This window comes from Chrysemys picta, chromosome 11 (assembly GCF_011386835.1).
Source record: "Chrysemys picta bellii isolate R12L10 chromosome 11, ASM1138683v2, whole genome shotgun sequence".
NCBI classification, from domain to species: Eukaryota; Metazoa; Chordata; order Testudines; family Emydidae; genus Chrysemys; species Chrysemys picta.
In genome coordinates this window covers 52,092,521-52,114,884 of record NC_088801.1, presented here as the reverse complement: position 1 = coordinate 52,114,884, position 22,364 = coordinate 52,092,521, and the positions used below count along the sequence as shown (strand labels likewise).

Genomic DNA, 22,364 nt, shown 5'->3' with positions numbered 1-22,364 from the left:
CTGGTTTGTTTATTTATTGCAGCACTCTTAACATAGCATGATACAATATAACTGCAGCACCTGGACAGAAGATCAGGGCTCCCATTCATGTAGTGCACGGCAATCTGCACCTAAATACTACTGCAAGATCACTGGATTCTGATGTATTGGTGTGGCAGACTGGAAATTCTGCAAAACATATCTCAGACTCAGCAAGAACATACTGCTTCAGCATGCACCGAAACTCAAGTTTCTAGTATCATTCTTCACAGCCATGAGGATTAGACACAATTTAAACAATAAAATTACATTATGGGACATAATTATCCAGCAAGTGGTGGATTCCACAGCAAATTTAATGAATGCAGAATCACAGAATATACATACTCCAGGTAGTGGGTGTCACCCTTGATATTCACCATTCAAGAACAATAAAAATACTATATATAAATATCAGTATTAGTGGGGGGGAGGGGAAAAAAAAGAGGCAAAAGATTTCAGGCCAAGATTTTAAAGAGTGATCAGGGATTTTGGGTGCTCCACCTTAACACTGAAATGGGCCTAATTTTAAAAAGTGCTGATCACACACCATCCAAAAACCAAGCATCACCGGTTGAATACCAAAAAGCTGATGCAACCAAAATCAGTCACTTTTTAATATCTTTCCATCTATAGTACTTATATGCTTCCACTCTTCCCCCAATCCATCCATCACTGCTGTATTGTAGTGCCTCGCAATCTTTAATGCATTTATCCTATGAGATAAGAAAATACTATTATCTCCTTTTTACAGATGGGAAGTGAGGCACAGAGAAAATAAGTGATTTGCCCAGGGTCACATTGAAAGTCTGTGGTGGAGCAGGAAATTGAACCTAGGTCTCCCCCATCCCAGGATAGTACCCTAATCACTACACCACCCTTCCTCTCTGGCCTTATACGTTGGCCTTTATGCCCAGGCTGATACTGTCCTTAATTGTGCTCTTATGCCAGATTTAGATTTTTTTAATCAGTGGGGTTTTTTGATCTATACAGAGACATCCAAAACAAGTCAATGCTTTCCCTCATATTAAAAAAATTAAATGTTTACCATTTGGCAAAAAAAAGTTCACCCTTAAGCAGAAATCTTGAATGTCAAGTTTCACCACAGACCATATTTGTATAGTCAAGTTGTAAATCTGTGATAAAGGCTGCCAGCATCTTTCTCCCCATTTAAATAGAGTTGCACAAATGACACTGCCTAGATAAACAGGAAGTTTCAGTGTGTATCTTCTAGAGACTCCTGTAGTTTATCTTTGCAATGCTTGTTGCCTACAGAATGAATCAGTAGAAACCACCGTTGACCATTATACAACTACAGCTGCCCTGAGATATAATACTTCACTAATTGTGTGTAAGACTTACTATTTCTAAATAAACCCCATATTCATCTGTTTTAGAGCTGATCGGATTATCTACCAACAGACTATTGTTCCGGTCAGAAAATACCAATTCATCAAAAAAATCAGTGTTCTGCGGGAAGGTGTTGATTTCCACGGGCTTGTCTAAACAGGACATTACCGCACTGCAAGCCAGAGCGTGAATCTAAAGTGCACTAGTTTGACGTGCAGTAACATCCCATATGGATGCTGCTACAGCACCCGGAAAGTTCCAGAGCAGTAACATCCCATGTAGATAAGCCAACTGAAAGTTAGGACCAACATGCCTGGTTTACTGCCAGGTCACCCACCTTCCTCCCCAGTTCCTAGGCAGCGTACCTAGCAAGCTACTAGGGAACATAGGCACACTGGGTGCCTGGTCTCATGGCAGTCCTCCTTGGAAGACAGGCAGCAGATCAAAAAAATTCCATTCTCCTAAAACAGAATCTTTTCAGTCTCTCTTTCCCACAAAAAAAGTCTCACTTTTTTTTTTTAACCCTTTCTTCCGATTCAGGATGTTGGCAGGGTCGGGGAGAGACACAAGATTTCGAAGTTTTTCACAGGAGGGAAAGACTGTTTTCTGGTCATCTCTAATCTATTTGTGTTGCCTTGCAATAAAAAGCAAACAGTAATCTTCCACCGTATCTACTCTGCCCCCTGCTTACACAGAAGTTGGGAAGCCCACCAATCGATAAGTCTATGGATCCTTGCTGAGAGTAACCAAGTGATCCACAAGAGTAACAGGCCCTGCTGCGCATGTTGTTCTGTGATCTTTATATACAGACTCCCGGTGTAAGATTCTTCATTGCAGAATTATTTAAAGTTTCCTCTCATGTCTCAAAGAATTCTAGAAGATTGCAAATGCCAACAGAGCTCACTGCAAAACTATTGCCAAAAGGCAGTAAAGAGAGGTAGGCAGGTCTTGAAGGAATTCAGCTGAATATACACTGTATTATCAACAAGGGTCCTCAAGAAACTGAGGAGGGAGCCCTTTAAGCTATTTCACCACTATAATACTATGCAGTTTAGCTGCTGGAGTTCCTTGAAAAGCTTTAGGATGGCAAGGTAATGAAGGGCAGGTAGAAGAAAGAAACCTTTGATTTTTTTAGTTTTGAAAATAGATATTTAAAGAACATTTATTTAGAACCAGCCTTGTATAGTTAAGCATTGCTTAAATCATGTGTTTTGGGAATAGAAGTCAGCTGTTCATTGTCAAACATGTACAAAACCAGACAATATAATCCTAAAATAACCAATATTTCAAAAGGTCAAGCAACTATATACAGACAAGGACATACACATTATGCCTATTTTAAAAACTAAGCATGCCAAGAAATCATTGCTTTGGACTAAAAATGGCTTAGATGAGCTAAAAAGTTTCCTCCCCTCACCCCCTTTAAATGAATACCGTACAGCAAGTAAGATACCTAATAGTTATTTGCTAGTGGTGGTTGATCCGATTCCACATAACCAGGATGACCACCACATAAAATCTTCGTTCCCACCAGAATTCTATTATTAGTCCCCCCCTCCTCCCAAAAGGCTTAATTCCTTGAGCATGCAGTTAATGTAGTAACATTCCAGTAATGAAAACAGAATTCCTGGAGTAGTGGGAGAAAATACAGTGGCAACCAGAGTATTAAAAATACTCTTCATTTTCCCAGTGTTCTTATATTAAGTTGAAAGCCAAGGGATGTGTCTCATGATTAAACCACCGAATCCAGTCAAGAGATCTGGATTTCATGTTTGGCTTTGCCACAGACGTCTTCTGTGAGCTTGGACAAGGCCTTAGATTCTCTTGTACCTTCGTTTCACCATCTACAGTTACCTAAATCCTCCTGTTTGTTACACCCATTTGTTGCATCCAGTCTTAAAACCTAAGAGGAAACAGTTTACCATTTGTGTTTCATAGCACCTAGTACAATCCGGCTTTGAGCTGACTTGAGCTTCCAGGTTGCTATGGAATAAAATCAATCATCCAGAGCAGCAGCATTAGAATACACCAGCATTTCACCTCTGGCAACTGGAATTCAAATTCTGACAAGGTCACATACGAATCCATGTGGTGCTCTTATCTTAGTTCACCAATATCAACGTCAGCCAAGCCACCACACAATGCGGACAATTCATTTCTATTGACTTGAGAGGTTAAGATCTGAAGTAGAAAGAAAGTTGCAGTTCAAAACGGGATTGGCAAAGTTATGTAAGGAAATAATGCAACTAATATGCCTGTTTAAAGCCAGTATTGGGAAGTCTCATTTTCAAAGACACTAAATTCATTTTTTTATTTTTCTAGGAGTGAAAGGGAGGACAAAAAGTTATGTCAGCTTGGGTAGGGGAGTGTAACAGCATGGAATAATTCCATAATTAAGTCACTGACGTCACTTTTGACATAATCACAATGCAATGCCAGATCATCATAGCACAATTCTATTATGGCCGTCTGCAACTCTGTAATAAAACATCTCTTCCCTTTATCCCCCAGTTGCATGGAAGATGGCACAGGATAATAGCAGCTCTGGTCCATTCAATTTGGCCAGCTCAACTTACCAGATATCAAGAACTGTGATTTGCTTTGATGACAAGAATTAAGGTCATACTGATGTAGCCAACAGAAGAAAAAAAAGACAGCAGCTTTACCTGGTTTGTCAACTTTTCACACAAGCACAGGCTGTTGTAGAGTTGGATGGAAATGGAAAATTTGGGTTTGTAGATGAGATGTTGGCTCTAAAAAATACCCCCGAGAATTGGAGGAGGCAGTCGTTGTTTCACTATGCAGCTGAAGAAATATACAACGTCAGACATTTTACCAAAACAGTACTCCCCGCATGATGATTAAAATGCTCTGACTAAAGACACTAATCTGCTGACTGTACTGCAGCCCAAAGCAAAATACAGAACACAATGTGTGTGTTGCCACTGGCTAACTAAATATTAGATGAAAGTATACTTGCCTGGTTTTAAGTACACTACCATACATGTTTAAGTCAGCTGGCGAGGACACGCATAAAACCTGACCTTGGAGGTAGACTGCACAAGTAAGCTGTGTAGAAGAGCACCAAGAAAGATCCAAAACAAAACTTGGGGGAAAACAGTCAACTTAGACAAAGGAATGGAATTGTTGGGCAAAAAGCAACAGGAATTTAAGCAGGATTATTTCCTACTCAAAATATCACAGTCCAAAGAGCAGTGTAAAAACAAAATCAAATATGCACCACAGCCCCCTAACTACTTCCATGAGGGATGATTTAAATACCTAGATAAAAGGAATCACCCAAGCAATACAAAATGCCAGGGGGTGTAGAGAGGCATAGCCACATGCTGAAAGGGCTGGGGAGAGTTACAGCATGCCCTACCTTTGGGAAATCACTGAAAACTAGTCATTTAGGGCTCAACCCTGTGAGCTAAGCACCCTCACCTCCTGTTACTGGAGCCAAGGAGAGTTATGGGTGATCTGCACCTAGCGGGACAGAAACCTTATTCATTTTGCCACCTGTTGTAGATCCAAGCACTGGAGTGAGAGTAAAGTGTTGTCCTTATACAAGGTACATATTGGGCAAGGTGAAACAAGCTCTGATTTCACACATTTTCTCAAGAGCACAAAACTCTGTCTCTGCTGTAACATTTCTACTAACCTCAGGACCATCCTGACAGACACTAATGCCAGTATTGACAAAATAGATCAAGTGCATTATCTAGATTGGCTTCAACAATACACAGCTGAAGATATTTTTAAATTATATATTTTATACCTATAAATATAGGTTTATGAATAGTACTCAGAATTAAAAATGGAGCATGCAGTGCAAGTGGCAAGGCAGTCAAGCCAAAGAAGAGTCAAGCAATGCAAAAGAAAACACTATCTAAACACAACTGAAAATAAAAGTTTGATAACTTTTTTAAAAATAAAGAATTGTTTTCATGAACAGTAAATGCAGATGCGATAGAGTCTGTTCCACGAAACTTCTTCACTCAATATGAACAAGCAACAATGGATGGAAAACTTTAAATGGAAACACTAAAAGTGTGTTTTGGCCAGAATGTTTGTCATTAGTTAAGTAGAAATAGAATGTAAAAATACACATCATTGTACTGGAACTCAGGTTAATTATATGGAAGTACATTACAAGTTCTGCATGGCGAGAACCATGTATTTACTTATTTTTAAAGTGCTTAGCAAATTTTGGGGCACTTAAAAATTACTCAGTTAACACTTTATGGCATTTATGAAATGGAAAAAACAAGGGAGAAGAAACAGCATGGACTCCAGTGGTTGTGCCTTTGCCATATCCTTTTAAGTTCCCTCCACCATTTCCACAACAAACTCCAGGCAACCATCTTATTTACAGCACTAACAGTGCTTTTTTGTCCTCTCCGCAGGATCTATGGGGAACAGAGATGTCCCTTCCCTTGAGGCCTCCCTGTAACTGAGCTCAACTAGCCCATGTCACCTCTCTCTTCTCTCCCCATGGGACTTCCTTCCTGCCTCCTTATCAGCCTTGGGCTAATTCGCTCCTTAACCCAGCCAGCCAGATTATCAAATTACTTCCATCAGCTTTCTGAAGGGAAACTAATTCACATCTGCCATTCAAAGTGCAGGCTCACCTGTTCACTTCCTGCATTCTGTCACAGAGAGTAAGGAAGGGTTACAGCTAATTAAAAAGTCAGCATCAAATAGGGTAACCAGACAGCAAGTGTGAAAAATCAGGACGGGGGGTGGGAGGTAATAGGCACCTATTAGGCAAAGCCCCAAGTATCAGGACCGTCCCTATAAAATTGGGACATCTGGGCTTCCTAGCATCAAAAGACAGACAGACAAAGTGCCACCTTAACTCTGTATTTCCTGGGTTTCTGACATTTGGAGGGATTTTTACCCTAATATTCTTATGTGGTATCATGCACCCAAACCACTAGTACATGCCTGTAATTTTATCCTCACATTAATGAAATGTCAGAGGAGAAATTTCCTAGTTTTCTTCCCCCCACCCTTCTCACAAATAATCCTAACATATATCAAGGAACAAATGAAGCATGTGCACCTCACTAATACACCTTCTACCATCCTTGAGAAATGCAGCTCATCTTCTGTAGGCCCTATATCTGTGCACACAAGTATGGCGTGATGGACGTGGGTCGGCTCTGTAATATTTTGTGCATACTGAATGTGAACTGGTTATTTGGGTGGTTACTGTATGAATGTTTGGTTTAGTGGGGGGAGTGTGTAAGAAAAGCACGCTGGAAGCAAAATAATGGCTCAAGATAAACTGCCTCCCACTTCCTCTTCCCATCAAACACTTCAGCGCTACCAAGAGACAATGCCCAAGCCAGTAAAAGTGAATATTCTAACTCCTGACTCCAGCCATGTTCTAGAACTTGTTTTGCTATGCAGGGCCAAGGCTGGGAAACCAGAGAATGCAAAGGATCTCTGGCTGGATAAAAGACAACTCCCTCTGTCTCTAAGGGGGTAGCTATTGTGGTGGTTGCTGAGGAGCTGTTCAGACTGACACACACTCCTGCAGAGGTGTCTGAAGGAGCATGACCCACCTGCCATCAGAGGATGGTAAGCCTATGGGCAATAGACAGGTGGGTAGACTGTAGTTTTAAAAATTCTCTCTAGATGTTTTGTTCTTATTTTTAAGATTAAATAATACTTGGGTTTAAGAAGGCTATCTGGTCACTCCACTGACCCAAAGCGAAGAACCACAGGTGCTGAACCCGGTCGAAGCTTCTGGGTAAGCATGGTGGATACTCTGTATCTGAGTTCAATAGCCCAGGGCCTGGTCTAAGACTGGGCAAACTACACGCTTCCATCTCAGAAGAGGTCAAGACAGCAAGCCTGACACCTAAGGGGATGCATTCAGAGATCATGAAGGGGACAGAGGCGCAGCTGGCCCTGCAACTGTGACATACTGCTCCATCTGTGTAAGCTGTATCAAGCCCCCAGCAACCTTTGAGACTTATCAGGGGCTCACATTCCCCCTACAAGTGCCTTGAATCCCCTTTGAGCCTTAGGAAACTTAACAGCCCCCTTGGGATGCCCTTAGATGCTTTAAAAAAAGGCTATCTTTTCTATTGACAAGCCTCTCTAGTGTTCATGTTACACTTTAAGGTCTCTCTCTGCCAAAAAGGGAACCAAAGATTTTTTTTTTCCTAAATGAAAGCTAACATCTCCAGCAGTCATTTGACACACTATACTAAGCGCACATTTTCTAACATTACTAAAGTGGTGATCATTTTTACAGTTTCACATTAAACTAAATTTTGATCCTGAACACAAGATTGCAGCTTTTTTTCCTACAAAGTGGGGACAAAAGTTAGAAGAATTTTGGAACTTGTATGTTTAAGAGATCTATTTTTACAGTAACCTAACTCAGAGCTATTAAAGAGACAAGGCTTGTGCTATGAGCTCGTGTCTTATAGCTCTTCAGATTTTACAGAGGATTTCTACCTCTACCCCAAATAAAACTTATCAGTTCTGAGGTAGTTATGACTATGTGTCAATTACAGAGTGTGAACCAAAACCAGGCTTAAAAATGGAACCTCAAGAGCCACTGCCCTTGTTCCATAATGCAATTAATTGTTCCCATTAAGAAAACAATAACAGGAGCCAATAATCCTACATCTCTGTTCTTTATAGTGACAATAGATAGTTGAGCTCTGACTCAGAGGGTGAATGGGGACACAGGGAGAGAAGACAGATCCACAAAGAACATTTGGTTCAATCTTCCCTACGTCTTCATCACTTTTTCAGATGAAATGCCTGACACATCAGGAATGAGTACTGAGACACAGTCTTGCTGTGCTAGACAGAATCGTAGGGAAAGTCCTGACCATTTCAAGATGGCTAGGCCAGAGATAGAAGTAAAGCTGAGTGGAAAAGTAAAATTTTACTGAACAAACAGGCTATATTACAAGGCAAAAAAATAAGGAAAAACAGGAAGCACTCTCAAGTTATGAAATAACCATACCACAAGCCAAGCCAGGAGCATATGACTACTTATTCCAGGGGTTCTCAAACTGGGGGTCGGGACCCCTCAGGGGGTCATGAAATTATTACATGGGGGGTCGTGAGCTGTTCACCTCCACCCCAAACCCCACTTTGCCTCCGGCATTTATAATGGTGTTAAATATATAAAAAAGTGTTTTTAATATATAAGGGGGGGTCGCACTTGCTATGTGAAAGGGGTCACCAGTAAAAAAGTTTGAGAGCCACTGACTTATTCAACCTAGGTTATGACTATGACCTCACCCAAGAAGTCCCCTCAAGTTGTTATATTGAAACATCAAATATGCAAGCTTCAAATGAAGGTAAAACTGCACCATGTGTTCAGCACCATACAAGTTAATTCCTGATCAGAGTTGCTCACACATGCCATGCACAAACAATCCAGAGCAGAGACTAAATGCACTGGGAAACCCAGAGGGAGATTCTATTTTAGAGTTTTTAAAAAAATGATGAAGTGAGAGGGGAACGTTATAGCTGACTTCAGTTAGCCTTTGAACCCAAGGAAATGGGCTTTCAAACTGGTAAAATATAAATTGTTTATAAGACAGAAAATCTTGTGACCCTGTTTCATTTCCACCTTTCCCCTTCTTACAGGTCAGCAAAGCTCTTTGCTGCCAAAGAGTAATATATAAGTTTATATTGCAGTTCAAATCTGAATTTGGGGAGAGGACTAGGATTATGCCAACAAGCAAATGGAAACAGGGTAATAGAAAAACAAAGAAAATCTATATATTACATGATGAGGAGAAAAGCTTCTTTTACCTGAAACAGAGGGTGGGAAGAAGGGGAGGTAACAGGACTGAAGAAGGATGGAAGGAAGAGAGGACTGAGGGTCAGGGTTCAATATTTTATTTGCCCCTCTCCTAAGAAATCTGATGGCCCCACCTTGTTTGCTTTTTATTTTTTTTAGGGCTGTCAAGTGATTTAAAAAGTTAAGCACAATTAATCACACTGTTAAACAATAGAATAAGGTTTATTTAAATATTTTTGGATATTTTCTACATTTTCGAATATACTGATTTCAATTACAACATATAACACAAAGAGTACAGTGCTTACTTTATATTAATTTTTGATTAAATATTTGTGCTATAAAAACAAAAAATAATATTTTTCAATTCACCTCATACAAGTACTGTAATACAATCTCTTCATCATGAAAGCTGAACCTACAAATGTAGAATTATGTACAAAAAAAACTGCATTCAAAAATAAACCAATGTAAAACTTTAGAGCCTTCAAGTCTACTCAGTCCTACTTCTTGTTCAGTCAGTCACACAGACAATGTTTACAATGTCACCTGAAAGTGAGAAAAGGTGTTCACAAGGCACTGTTGTAACCGGCGTTGCAATATATTTACATGCCAGATGTATTAAAGATTCATATGTCCCTTCATGCTTCAAACACCCTTCCAAAGGACACACATCCATGCTAATGAGGGGTTCTGCTTGATAATGATCCAAAGCAATGCACATCTGTTCATGTTCACTTTCATCACCTGAGTCAGATATCACCAGCAGAAGGTTGATTTTCTTTTTTGGTGGTTCGGGTTCTGTAGTTTCCACATCAGAGTGTTGCTCTTTTAAGACTTCTGAAAGCATGCTCCTCACCTCATCCCTCTCAGATTTTGGAAGGCACTTCAGATTCTCAAATCTGGAGTTGAGCGCAGTAGCTAACTTTAGAAATCTTACATTGGTATCTTCTTTGCGTTTTGTCAAATCTGCTGTGAAAGTGTTCTTAAAATGAACAACATGTGCTGGGTCATCATCCAAGACTGCTATAACATGAAATATATGGCAGAATGCAGGCAAAACAGAGCATGAGACATACTATTCTCCCTCAAACAGTTCAGTCAATTTAATTAACATTTTTTTTTTAAAACGAGCGTCATAAGCATGGAAGCATGTCTTCTGAAATGGTGGCCCAAGCATGAAGGGGCATACAGATGTTTAGTATATCTGGCACATAAATATCTTGCAATGACGGCTACAAAAGTGCCATGCGAATGCTTCTTCTCACTTTCAGGTGACGTAAATAGGAAGCCGGCAGCATTATCTCCCGTAAATGTAAACAAACTTGCTTGTCTTAGTGATTGGCTGAACAAGAAGTAGGATTAAGTGGACTTGTAGGCTCTAAGTTTTACATTGTTTTGTTTTTGAGTGCAGTTACGTAACAAACAAAAAATAAATAAATCTACATTTATAAGTTGCACTTTCACAATAAAGAGACTGCATTATGGTGTTGTGTGAGGTGAACTGAAAAATACAATTTCTTTTGTTTATCATTTTTACAATGCAAATATTTGTAATAAAAATATAAAGTGAGCACTGTACATTTTGTATTCTGTGTTGTAATTTGAAAATGTAGAAAAACCATCCAAAAATATGCAATAAATTTCAATTGGCATTCTATTGTTTAACAATGCGATCAAAAGTGCAATTAATCAGGATTAATTTTTTTGAGTTAATTGCATGAGTTAATTGCGATTACTTGACAGCCCTGTTTTTTTTTTTTATTTTATTTTTGTTAAGGTCCAGAAGAAGGTAAGAAGGCAGATGAGTTAAAACTTGCTGGGTGAAGTTAAAGGGGGGGGGGGGGGGAAGAGAGAGAGGCAGGGGAAAAAAAAAAAAAACAGGGGTGATATTATGGAATGAATCTATTGCAGACCACCAAAATCAGGTGGAGGATGATTTTAGGACAAACAAATTGCCAAAACATAGCACAGGGTAGTAATGGGGGATTAACTGCCAAGACAGCTGTTGGAAACAGTAACATCTTGTTTCAGATAGTGGAGGAAGTAACCTAACAGGAAGGAATTGGTTGCAAATCTAAAGGTTGAACTCAATTCGATGGACATGATCATGTAATGATAGATTTCATGATTTTCAAGAAAGGAAGGAGTGAGAGGAGAAGAATAAGGACAAGGGACTTCAAAAAAGTAGAATTTAACAACCTCGAGAACTGATAGGTAAGGTGCCAAGGGAAGAAAACTTGAGGGGAAAAGGCATTCAGGAGAGCTGGCCGCTTCTTAAAGAGACAGTATTAAAGGCATAACAGTAACTATTGCGATGCAAAGGAAAGACAGAAAGAACAGTAAGAGGCCAATATGGCTCCATCAGGAGTTCTTTAAATGACCTGAAAATCAAAAAGGAATCCTACAAAAATTGGAAACAGTTACAAATTGCTAAGGATGAGTACAAAAGAATAGCACAAGCATGGAGAGACAAAATCAGAAAGGCTAAGGCACAAAATGAGATACACCTAGCAAGGCTCATAAAAGACAAAAAGAGGTTCTTTAAATACATTAGGAGCAAGAGAAAGACGAAAGAAATTGTAGATCCACTGCTTAGCAGAGAAGGAAAGCTAATATCAAGAAGGCCGAGGTGCTTAATGCCTATTTTCCTTCAGTCTTCACTAAAAAAAGCTAACGGTGAGCAGATGGCTCAACACAATTAATATTAACAACAAGTGGGAAGGAACAGGAGCCAAAGTAGAGGAAGAACAGTTAAAGTATATTTAGGTAAGTTAAATGTATTCACATCACAGGGCCTGATGAAATTCATCCTAGGGCACGTAAGGACCTTGCTGAGGCCATCTCTCAATCATTAGTGATGATCTTCAAGAATTCACAGAGGACTGGCTGGGTCCTAGAGGACTGAAGGGCAAACATAGTACTTACTTTTAAAAAGTGGAACAAAGAGACCTGGAATCGAAGTTAGGCTGACACCTGGAAAGGTGCTGGAACAAATTATTAAATAACCTATTTGTAAGGAGATAGAGGATACTAGGGTAAATAAGGAATAGCCAGCATGAATTTGTCAAGAACAAATTGTGCAAAACTAATCTAATTTCCTTCTTTGACAGGATTATTGGCCTAGTGGATTGGAGGCGGGGAGACGATGGGCTACCGACGCGATACCTTGATTTTAATAAGGCTTTTCACTTCACACAGCCCCACATGACATTCTTGCAGGCAAACTAGGGAAATATGGTCCAGATGAAATTACTATAAAGTGGGTATACAGCTGGTTGAAAGACCATACTCAAAGAATAGTTAATAATAGTTTGCTGTCAAACTGTGAGGATGTCTGTAGTGGGATTCCACAGGGGTCCATCCTGCATCCAGTACTATTCAATAAGTTCATTAATGGCTTGGATAATGGAGAGAAGAGTGTGGTTGTAAAATTTGCAGATGACACCAAGCTGGGAGGGGTTGCAAGAACTCTGGAGGACAGGATTAGAATTCACAATAACCCTGATAAATTGGGGAATTGGTCTAAAAACTACAAAATGAAATTCAATAAAGACAAGCGCAAAGTACTATACTTAGGAAGGAAAAAATCAAACGTACAGCTATAAAATAGGGAATAACTGGCTAGGCAGTCACACTGCAGAAAAAGTATCTGGGGGCTATAGTGAATCACAAATGGAATATGAGCAACAATGTGTTGCATCTGTGAAAAATGCTAATATCAATCTGGGGTGTATTAACCGGAAAGTCATATCTAAGATATGGGAAATAATTGGCCTGCTCCATTCAGTACTGGTGAGGCCTCAGCTGGAGTAGTGTGTCTTGTTCTGGGCACCACACTTAAGGAAAGATGTGGATAAATTGGAGACAGTCCAGATAATTGCAAGAAAAATAATAAAAAGGTTTAGAAAACAACCTGTGAGGAAAGATTAAAATAACTGGGCATGTTTAGTCTTGAAACAAGAAGGCTGAGGAAGGACTTGATAAACAGTCTTCAAATATATTAAGGGCTGTTATAAAGAGGATGGCGATCAATTGTTCTCCATGTCCACTGAAGGCAGAACAAGATGTAACCGGTTTAATCTGCAGCAAGAGAGATTTAGGTTAGATATTAGGAAAAACTTTGCAAGTATAAGGATAGCTAAATTCTGGACTAGGCTGCCAAGAGAGGCTGTGGAATCCCCATCAGAGGTTTTTAAGAAAAGATTAGATGAACATCTGTCAGGCTGGGTCCTGCCTCAGCGCAGGAGGCTGGACTAAATGACCTCTGGAGTCCCTTCCAGCCCTACAGTTCTATGATGATATTGTTTCTTCCCCTGCCATGAAAAGTTTAGAGGCTACTTCAACTGAAGGGAGTGAAGCTAAATCATCATCTTCGTTGCTGATTAACAGCTTGGTAACTCCAATTACAGGAGCAAATCAGTGCAGATTCAAGAAGCCAAAGTAGAAAGGTCTGTATATTCACAATATGGTTAGAGAATAACCGTATAGTGTTTATACAAGTATCTATAATCTGATTGGCTAGTAAAAGACATCTAATTACACCATAATGTTAGTCTCTAAGGTGCCACAAGTACTCCTGTTCTTTTTGCGGATACAGACTAACACGGCTGCTACTCTGATACGTGCTATATGAATATTAAGAAACAGACATGAAATAATTATGCAAGTCAGACAAATTAGAGTGCACTGAATTGCAAAACTGCAAAAAACTGTACAGTTATGCATCAAACTGTACAGCGTTCACTGCACTCTGACTGATAAACCCCATTTCAGTGTATCATACACCACCAATAATCAGATCAATAGTTAACAGTAGTCCGCTTGTACCATTCATATTTTGCACCAAAATATATTAAGGAAAGTTTAGAAGTTACTGTAAAAAGGGGTTCATTCTTGTATTAAGATGCTCCTCCTAGGTGTACGCCATTTCTACTCATTCAAGGAGGAAAAGAATAGGGTTCAAACTACACAAGCAAACAAAATACAAGTAGTAGGGGCTGAAGTGATTTTGACTCCTCAGCAGATCTGTGAAGGAGTAGACAGGACAGAGGGACACAGGGAAGCCTTGATCAAAGCAGCATGCTTGGGGAACTGAAATAAATATGGCTGTTGATTTTGCACTTGACCCCAAATGCCATTTAAATGATGCACCTGGATGACAGACTTTGAAAGACTGGAGTACTCAGACAGTTGAACCCTTTCCTGTCGGAAAAGTAGGCCAAGATCAGGCCCTGCTGATAGAACTCCCACAAGCACAAATGCACCTGGCCCCCTTGTCAATCATTTCCCACTTGCCCAAAACATTTCTGGATTTTAAACACTAGGAAAAAAGACACCCTGTCCAGGAATGAGGTTCAGTTTTGTGTGCAAACAAATACTCAACCAAGTCTTTGTTATCCAGTGAACCACTAATGGCATATAACATTTGTAGTCATGCCAGAATATAAGAGGAAGTTACTGTTAAAGCTGGATGAACAATTCACAATAATGTATTTAGGGAATGAAGCCGCCTCCCCCACAAATTACCCACAGACAGATTGTGACTTTTATGAAATAGTTCACTGTTTGAAGGTGTTCAATGAATGTTGTGTGAACAAACTTTAGTCTCTGAGTTGTTCACAAACTTCACTGGAACCTCAAAGTACTTAGTATTAGTGATCAGATATTCAAGCTATGTGACTGGCCAACTAAATTACATCTTATAGTTTCTGTTTGCTGATTGGCTAGCCTAACCTTTAAATTTTTGCCTTTTAAAATAAAAAAGTTAGTTTCACCATGAAATTCATTTGGTTGATTAAATAAATCTCAAGTTTGGAATTTGCTTTCTGTAAACATCTATACCAGTAGAACTCTGCTCAGTTGTTTGCAAAAGTGTGAATAAAAAGGGATGTAAACTTACTGGATGCAAAATTTGCTTTAAAAGTTGCCAAAAATATTTACCAACAATTAAGAGCTTTTTAGTGAGAAAAGAACTGCGGACTCACACCTCACACTAGGCATTTCCAGATACAATTAAACTGAACTTCTCATTTTCAATCAACACATGCACATTACCCAGTGAGCCCCCAAAACCACTCAACACAAGATTACTGCAAAATCCTAGAGTAATTATTAGAACATTTGGCCTAACTCCAATTAAACTAGCCTTTATGCTTATTTTTATAGGCACAGTCTCTTTGCACTCTGGAATGCAACCCAACACCCAACTCCATTAAACTTGTAAAAAAAAAAAAAAAAAAAAACACACCTCTGAAAATGTACAACATGTAACCAATTCAGTAGCCAGTGTTCTATTGTGAGCACTCTTCTTTCCTCCTGTGAGCCCAAGAACATGCCGTTTTTGAAACACTGAACTGTCTCCTATTTTTTTCCTCCAAGAACTTAGATACCAAAATACAAATTTTGATTTCTATGCTTAAAGAGGGACTCACCTTGTATGCAAACACTAAATATGTGAATTTGCCAAGTGGAAGATGTGTTTTAAAAGAAGAAAGAAAAACCGGGACAGTCATTTCTTCCTTCCCAGCTCCTGAATTTCTATAACAAGTCTGCGCATTTACACTTCCTACTTTGGAAGTAAACATTCTACATGCACTCAGATCTAAATCCTGACTCAGCAGAGAAGCACATAACCATAGGAGTTCCAACTTACTGGAGGCTACACAATGCCTACAAAGGGAATGGTATACACCCAATGTCCTGCAGAGTTGAGCTTTTAGCAGGTGCCATTTGCAGTAGCGAAGAGATGGAATTTCAGGGACGTGCAAGGAGATAGCCTTGGATCTGCAACAACTCTCATCCACCAGCCAAACATCTCCCCTTCAAAGCCCTTTCCCCTCAGAAGAGTATTCTATTTCTCCTCCCTACTCCAGAAAGAACCCTGTAAAAATTCCATTTACTTGGTCCTTTGGCACTGGATTTGTTAATGTCATGCTTTAAATTATGTGCTTACCTAGAAAGACCAGCTAACATGTTATGCAGCAGGCTCTGCTTCCTGCAAAATTAACTTTAAAAAATACATAAATAGTCCATGTAAGAGAGTCTATTCTCCACAGGCCAATCCCTTCGAGGGTTATAACAGGATTTTTTAACACAGTTGTAAAACTGTAACAAATAGGTAGTTCAGACACAAACCATATATGTTACTTTACCAGAAACTGATGTTTAAAAACTGATGTTGACAAAGCTGTAGTTAACTGCTGTGTAGGCATAAAAAGCCGCTGAATAGACAATGCTGTTTGGTTGTTTTTTTAACCCCTACAGTTGAATACTGAAATGAGGGAGGAACTTGAATCTACAAATTAATTAGGAAAGACGAAGTCCATTCCTGTTGCCCTGTGAATGGACCCTGCAGGGCCAGGCTCATGCAACAGGCATGAACTGAAGTCTGCAGGATTTGTTCATCTCTAAGGCCTGGTCCACACTAAACCCCATTTCGAACTAAGGTACACAAATTCAGCTACGTTAATAACGTAGCTGAATTCGAAGTACCTTAGTTCGAACTTACAGATCCAGATGCGGCAGGCAGGCTCCCCCGTCGATGCCGCGTACTCCTCTCGCCGAGCTGGAGTACCGGCGTCGACGGCGAGCACTTCTGGGATCGATCCCAGAAGATCGATTGCTTACCGCCGGACCCGGAGGTAAGTGTAGACCTACCCTAAGAGTTCTTCAGTAGTCTCACTTTTCTCCCCATGATAGTATGCAAAACGTGAGGTCCTATATGTTAAAACATACATTACTTCCAGATGTAACAAGGGATTCGGTGTGTTCAAGCTTAAGTCTAAAAAAAAAAAAAAGTGAAAAGTGTATTTCTCAGGGTTGAGATTTTGTGATGGGAGGGGAAAAGTGGGGGCTGATTTTTCGCTTTTAAAAAATAAACAGGAAATAAACAAAACTCAGTCCACATGTAATTTTAAAAAACTGCAGGAAACAAAATCGTGGGGGTGAAAGTTACATAGCAGCAAAATCCAATTGATCTGGAACTGAAATAACATTCTTTGAATTGTTTAGTACATAAAATTATGAAACATCACAAACCAGATAACCAGTCTACTCAACAGTACACTACTTGGCACTTCCTTGAAACAGCTATTGCTTTTATTGGCTATGAATTAAATATTTTAATATAGTAAATGTTCTGCTTTCATCTAAAAGTTTCCACCTTTAATAGGTGGATTAGTAAACTGAGTTTTTTAAGATCAAACAATAAAGTGATAAGTAAAGTTGGTTGAAATATAATTTATCCTTCCTATCCAGCCTACAAAAACAGAAGTTGAACTACCTGTTTGAAAGGTCTTTTTGCTTGGCAGCAAACTTTTCAACAAAATGTATTTAAGTGTCAGGATTTTCCACCTGGAAGGCAAATGTTCCCATACTACTGAAGAAAATGACACATTCCTTTATTTGCCAAAGCAAACAATACGATTAATTATTCTGCGGTAATACTTTATTACCTTAGCCAACAGAATTAGAATTTTGAGAAGCTAAATCTCTTGATGTAACTGCCTCAAAGAATGCATTTTTGAAATGACTATGAAAACAGTATGTAATTCAGGTAGTTTTTATTCTATACATTTAAAAAAAATAGATTAGACATTTGGTATACAAGTCTGATTATCTCCAGAAAAAAAACTGTCCAATCTCCCAAAGTTCAATAAAAATATACAAACTTTTTCCATTCTATACTACCTAAAATTGAGGTGCTTCAAAAATCCACTCCTAATGCCAAGCAGGCATCTTTCCTAACTGAACATCTGTGGCAGAATCTAGGGTTTCTTCACAGAGTAAGTTTCTAGCCTTTATAGCTAACAACCTTCCAAACATGAACTGAGGATAAACCAACACTGAGCTTCCCGGCTCTTTGAGCTCTGGTCAAGTGAAAAATTCTCTAAGTTATATCTGTTCTTAAATCTGCACGCAAACAGTGCCAGCACTTCGGCTGCCCTTCATGTTTTCACTTTGCTATAACAGAGTGAAAACTGATCAGGCTAGTTAGTTTTCACTGCTACTGTTGGAAATCCACAGTCAACGCTGAAACTGACAAGAATCAGGTCAATTACACTGTGCTACATCTTGGGAAAGCTGTGAGCTGCAGCAGCAGAGGTGCTACTAGCCAGGATGGGCAGGGGAAGCACTGGACCAGCTATTCACTGGGGAGGACCACCCAGAAAAAGGCTGTGAGAACGGTAGATTAGCAGAGTCCCTCCACACACCCTCCTCCTTCTTCAAGGAGCCAAAGGAGGCTTCACATTTTAGTTTTTAAATGCCTGATTATCAGAGACTACAAGTGACAGAGTTCCCTCAAGGAGAGAATTCCTCAAACAGCACTTTGAAAGGAATCCTTCTCCTCTCCCTGCATCTGGGGGTCACCTTGGCTCCTCCCCTCAACACTATCTGTGACAATGAGTACTACTTGTCTTACTTTAGTCCTCAGCTATCAGGTGACTAGTCAATTCTTCAAGCCCCATATGTGAAAAGGGTGGATGGGTAAGGCGAAGTGAGCAGATGTGGGCAACAGCATGTGTGTAGATATGGGTGGGAGAAGAAAGTGAAAGTGATTTTGGAGGAGAGAGAAACAGTAAAGAATATATAGTGGAGCAGGGAGCACACATATTGTAGGGAAATAAAGACACATAAAGGGAGTGGAAAGAGAGGACATAAATACAGAAGGCAATGCAGATAAACCACAATCTATTATAGGATAGAAACGAGAAAGTGGAATTAAGTCATGGAAGGACTGAATGCATAACAATCAAGAAACATACTATAAGTAACATTTTTAACAATTAAATAGGAAGTGGATTGAGGATACACTACAATTAAATCTGGTACACTACCCTTTTAATCCATTAAGTTACAGGTGCTATGGCTTGGAGAGCATACCTCCCCTTTGGTTCATAGCTTTCATCTTCTATCTATTAAGTACATTTTTCAAGCACTGCCTTTCATTCAGGGATCAAAAAGCTCTTGAAGGACATTACCCACACATTGCCCCAGTGACAGAGGTATACTATATACATTTTAAAGAGGAAGGAACTAAGACGCAAAAGTAATGGGTCTTTATAAGGCCACTCAAAAAAAAAACCTGTCGCAGAACTGGGCTCAGGACAGGAGTTCTATTTTCGATCCCTGATGTAACCATTAGAATCCACTTCCGCTTCCTAATTTATCACTGCTCAAAGATAAATACACATGAAGATTTTGATTAATCCCACACATATCCAAGTTTACAAACCACATTTCCAGCTGCAAGCAGAAACCACAGATGCTTGTGCACATGCTTTGTTTGCAAGCAAGTGACATTTCATGTTTCCGCTAATCCCTGTAGAGTAATTCCATTAACACTCTAAATTTGTACTGTTTATACACCATATCAATGATACTTATTTTGTGGATCATGAAAAGAGATGCCAATCAGACTACATATATCCCACCTTCCATAGAAGCAGATTTGCTTTAAAATGTGTCTTCCTGATACAACAGCAAGATCCAACTATTTACATTGTTGATTCCCACGACGTCTTCTTTTAAAAGTGATGGGATCCAAATCCCATCTTTAGAACACCATGTGAACCTGTGCAAAGGATTCTGAAACACATCTGAGGAAGATCAGAATCAAGCGACGGAATAAAGGATGGCCTAAGTCACAATTTAAAAAAAAAAAAAAGGTGCTAAGTACCTCTAGCTAATGTAATTTTACATACCATGGGGTGCAGTTGACATGCACCCGCTACACAACATAATTCTAAACACTTTTTTTAAAAGGAAGATTAAATAGCCCCCCAAGGAGATATTTGTGCAGCATGTACTTACATATATTTCACTGTGGTCAAAGCGCTTTTTGAGGTTATTAATGAATGAATCTTCACTAAGAGGCTCTAAAAGCACCATATCTCCCACTCCAATCATGTTGTCTAGAAGTGACGTCTTCACCTCCATTTTGGCCATTTTCCTCTATTGGGAGAGAAAAAACAATTTGAGCATGATTAATTTGAAAGGGTCCATTTATTCACATATATAGGAGCTATCCAGGAGTTTGGCTGAACATCACGCAGGAACATAAATACATCGAGTGTCATTTCTATTAAATGTTTTTCAAAATGTTATATTTTTAATCTAGAAAGGACAGAATTCACAACAATAATTCAAAGCAATGTGGACATAAAACAAAGGCACCCAAAACATAGCCCACAAAGTCCTAAGATGCAGCCCTTGTTTGCTATATATCAAATACTGAGAGGCAATTCAAGGTGACTGAAGATTCCAAAAGGTCAGAACCCAAGATTCCTTTATTTGTTTTCATGGAAGAGAAGCTAGAAACAAATAAATGTTTTGATTTGCAGTTAATTTATATGGATACATTTCAAATTTAGGGCCCAATCCTGAAGTCCCTATGCAAGCGGATTTTCCAGGGACTTAGTGAAGCATTCCCACTTTTAAGAAGTCAATTGTTTTTAAAACTGAAAATCAAGAGCTGAATTGCAACTTATGCACAGAATCCAGACCTTTTTATTAAAATAAAAATATGTTCAATATGTACACAAACCCAACTTTCTATTGATTTTTAGAATGCCCACTGCTTTTTATGGGTTTACTGTCCGTATTCCAATTTGATTCAACTTTTCCCATCTTCACCTTCCCTCCGCTACTCCAAACATTCTTTTAGATTCTTAAAAGTAAAACTACTTAATTAACTTAAGTCAGACAAGAAAGCTATTCTAAATTATACATTGCATTTCCCATGTTTTTGGGTTTATTAACAGAATCTTTCCTTAGTATTCACAACGTAATAGTCTGGACTGTCTACCATCCAATCACTGTAGAACTATACCTTTACCTTTGTCAAATAATTAATTTTCTTAACAACTCCTTTCAACTGGAATGCAGACACTCAACAATTTACTTCCAACTTCATTTGCTGAAACCAGAGATAATTTCCTGAACAGATCTTTTCAAATCAAATAGAAAATAAATGGCTCCAAAACTATGGGCATGTCTACAAAGAAAGCAAAACCCACAGCTGGCCCATGCCAGCCGACTCAGACTCACAGGGCTTGGGATGCAGGACTGTTTCACTCCATTTAGACTTCCAGGTTCAGGCTGGAGCCTGAGCTCTGGGACCCTTCTACCCCACAGTCCGAGCCCCACAAGTCCGAGTCAGCTGGCACAGGACAGCCATGGGTTTTTCTTTGCTATGTAGACATACTCTAAACTTCCCTTAATAGGGACAGGAGAAAATTGAGGACCAGGATCAAGCCAAGGAATTCATACATGTAAACGTTTTTACAACAAAATTAAATAATTGATCGTAGACTGCATTGTAAATGCTGAACTACAGATAGGTGAACAGCCTTGTGACATCACAAACTCAAATAAATGTTGAGATTACTGTGCCGCCATGCAAATTTATAACAGTAAAATAGCCATATTAATGAGCAGTGACCTGTCAGTAATAAGTATCTGGGATGTCATCTTCTGTCTATTCCTCCACAACGAATTTTAGTTTTATGTTATTTTTTCTTGTTTTCTTATGAAAACTAGTTTAAATAAAGTTTCTGTAGGGGATTATTAGTTTATACAATCAGTGATAAGCAAACTGTTTGCATGTTTACTACTATCACATTTACATGATTTCCCATAAAAATTAATCTGAAACTACTCAGTCCAAACGATCATTTTATCTCCTATTTGCAACTATGACCACTGCATAATTATGCACTACTTAATTTTTGAGCTGTAGTTCAAATATCCCTCAAATCATCAACTCAAGGCATGTTTGATGTTATTCCAAGTTCAACCAAGAAAACTTGCAGCTCTACCGAAGTTAACAGAAGTAATAGTTACAAGATTCCCAACCTTAACCAAACTGGGGAATCTTAGAAATTCACATGGATATGTGAAAGCTGTCTCATAATCATGCTGGACTGTGGTAGCCAACTGTTGCTAGGTCAGTCTTGCTATACAAACAAGAATGGATTTCCTTGCATATTGGAGAAAGCCATTTTCATCAAAATCTTGGTTTAGTCCTAAAAAAAAACTCAGCTCCTGAATTAGTAAAAACAAATAAAAAAATTAAAATGCCCCCCAAAAAGTCATGCCATAGGTCTTGACTTGGATTTGTACATCTTTTCCACTCATTCCCATCAAACTACTTTTTAGAAACCACTGGTCTGACTTTAAATTGTATATTTACTCTTCATGGGATTTTTTT

At 39.0% G+C, this 22,364-nt stretch overlaps 1 protein-coding gene across 4 annotated transcripts in view; it reads right to left on the bottom strand.

Annotated features, from left to right (window-relative positions):
- MYO1B (myosin IB) overlaps positions 1-22,364 on the bottom strand; it is a 198,499-nt gene that overhangs the window by 152,133 nt on the left and 24,002 nt on the right. For all 4 annotated transcript variants that reach the window (XM_005306813.4, XM_024109559.3, XM_005306814.4 and 1 more), the window contains exon 2: positions 19,967-20,107. In XM_005306813.4, the coding sequence (XP_005306870.1) occupies positions 19,967-20,101 (135 nt within the window). In that variant the 5' untranslated portion in view covers positions 20,102-20,107. The remainder of the gene's footprint in view (positions 1-19,966; positions 20,108-22,364) is intronic.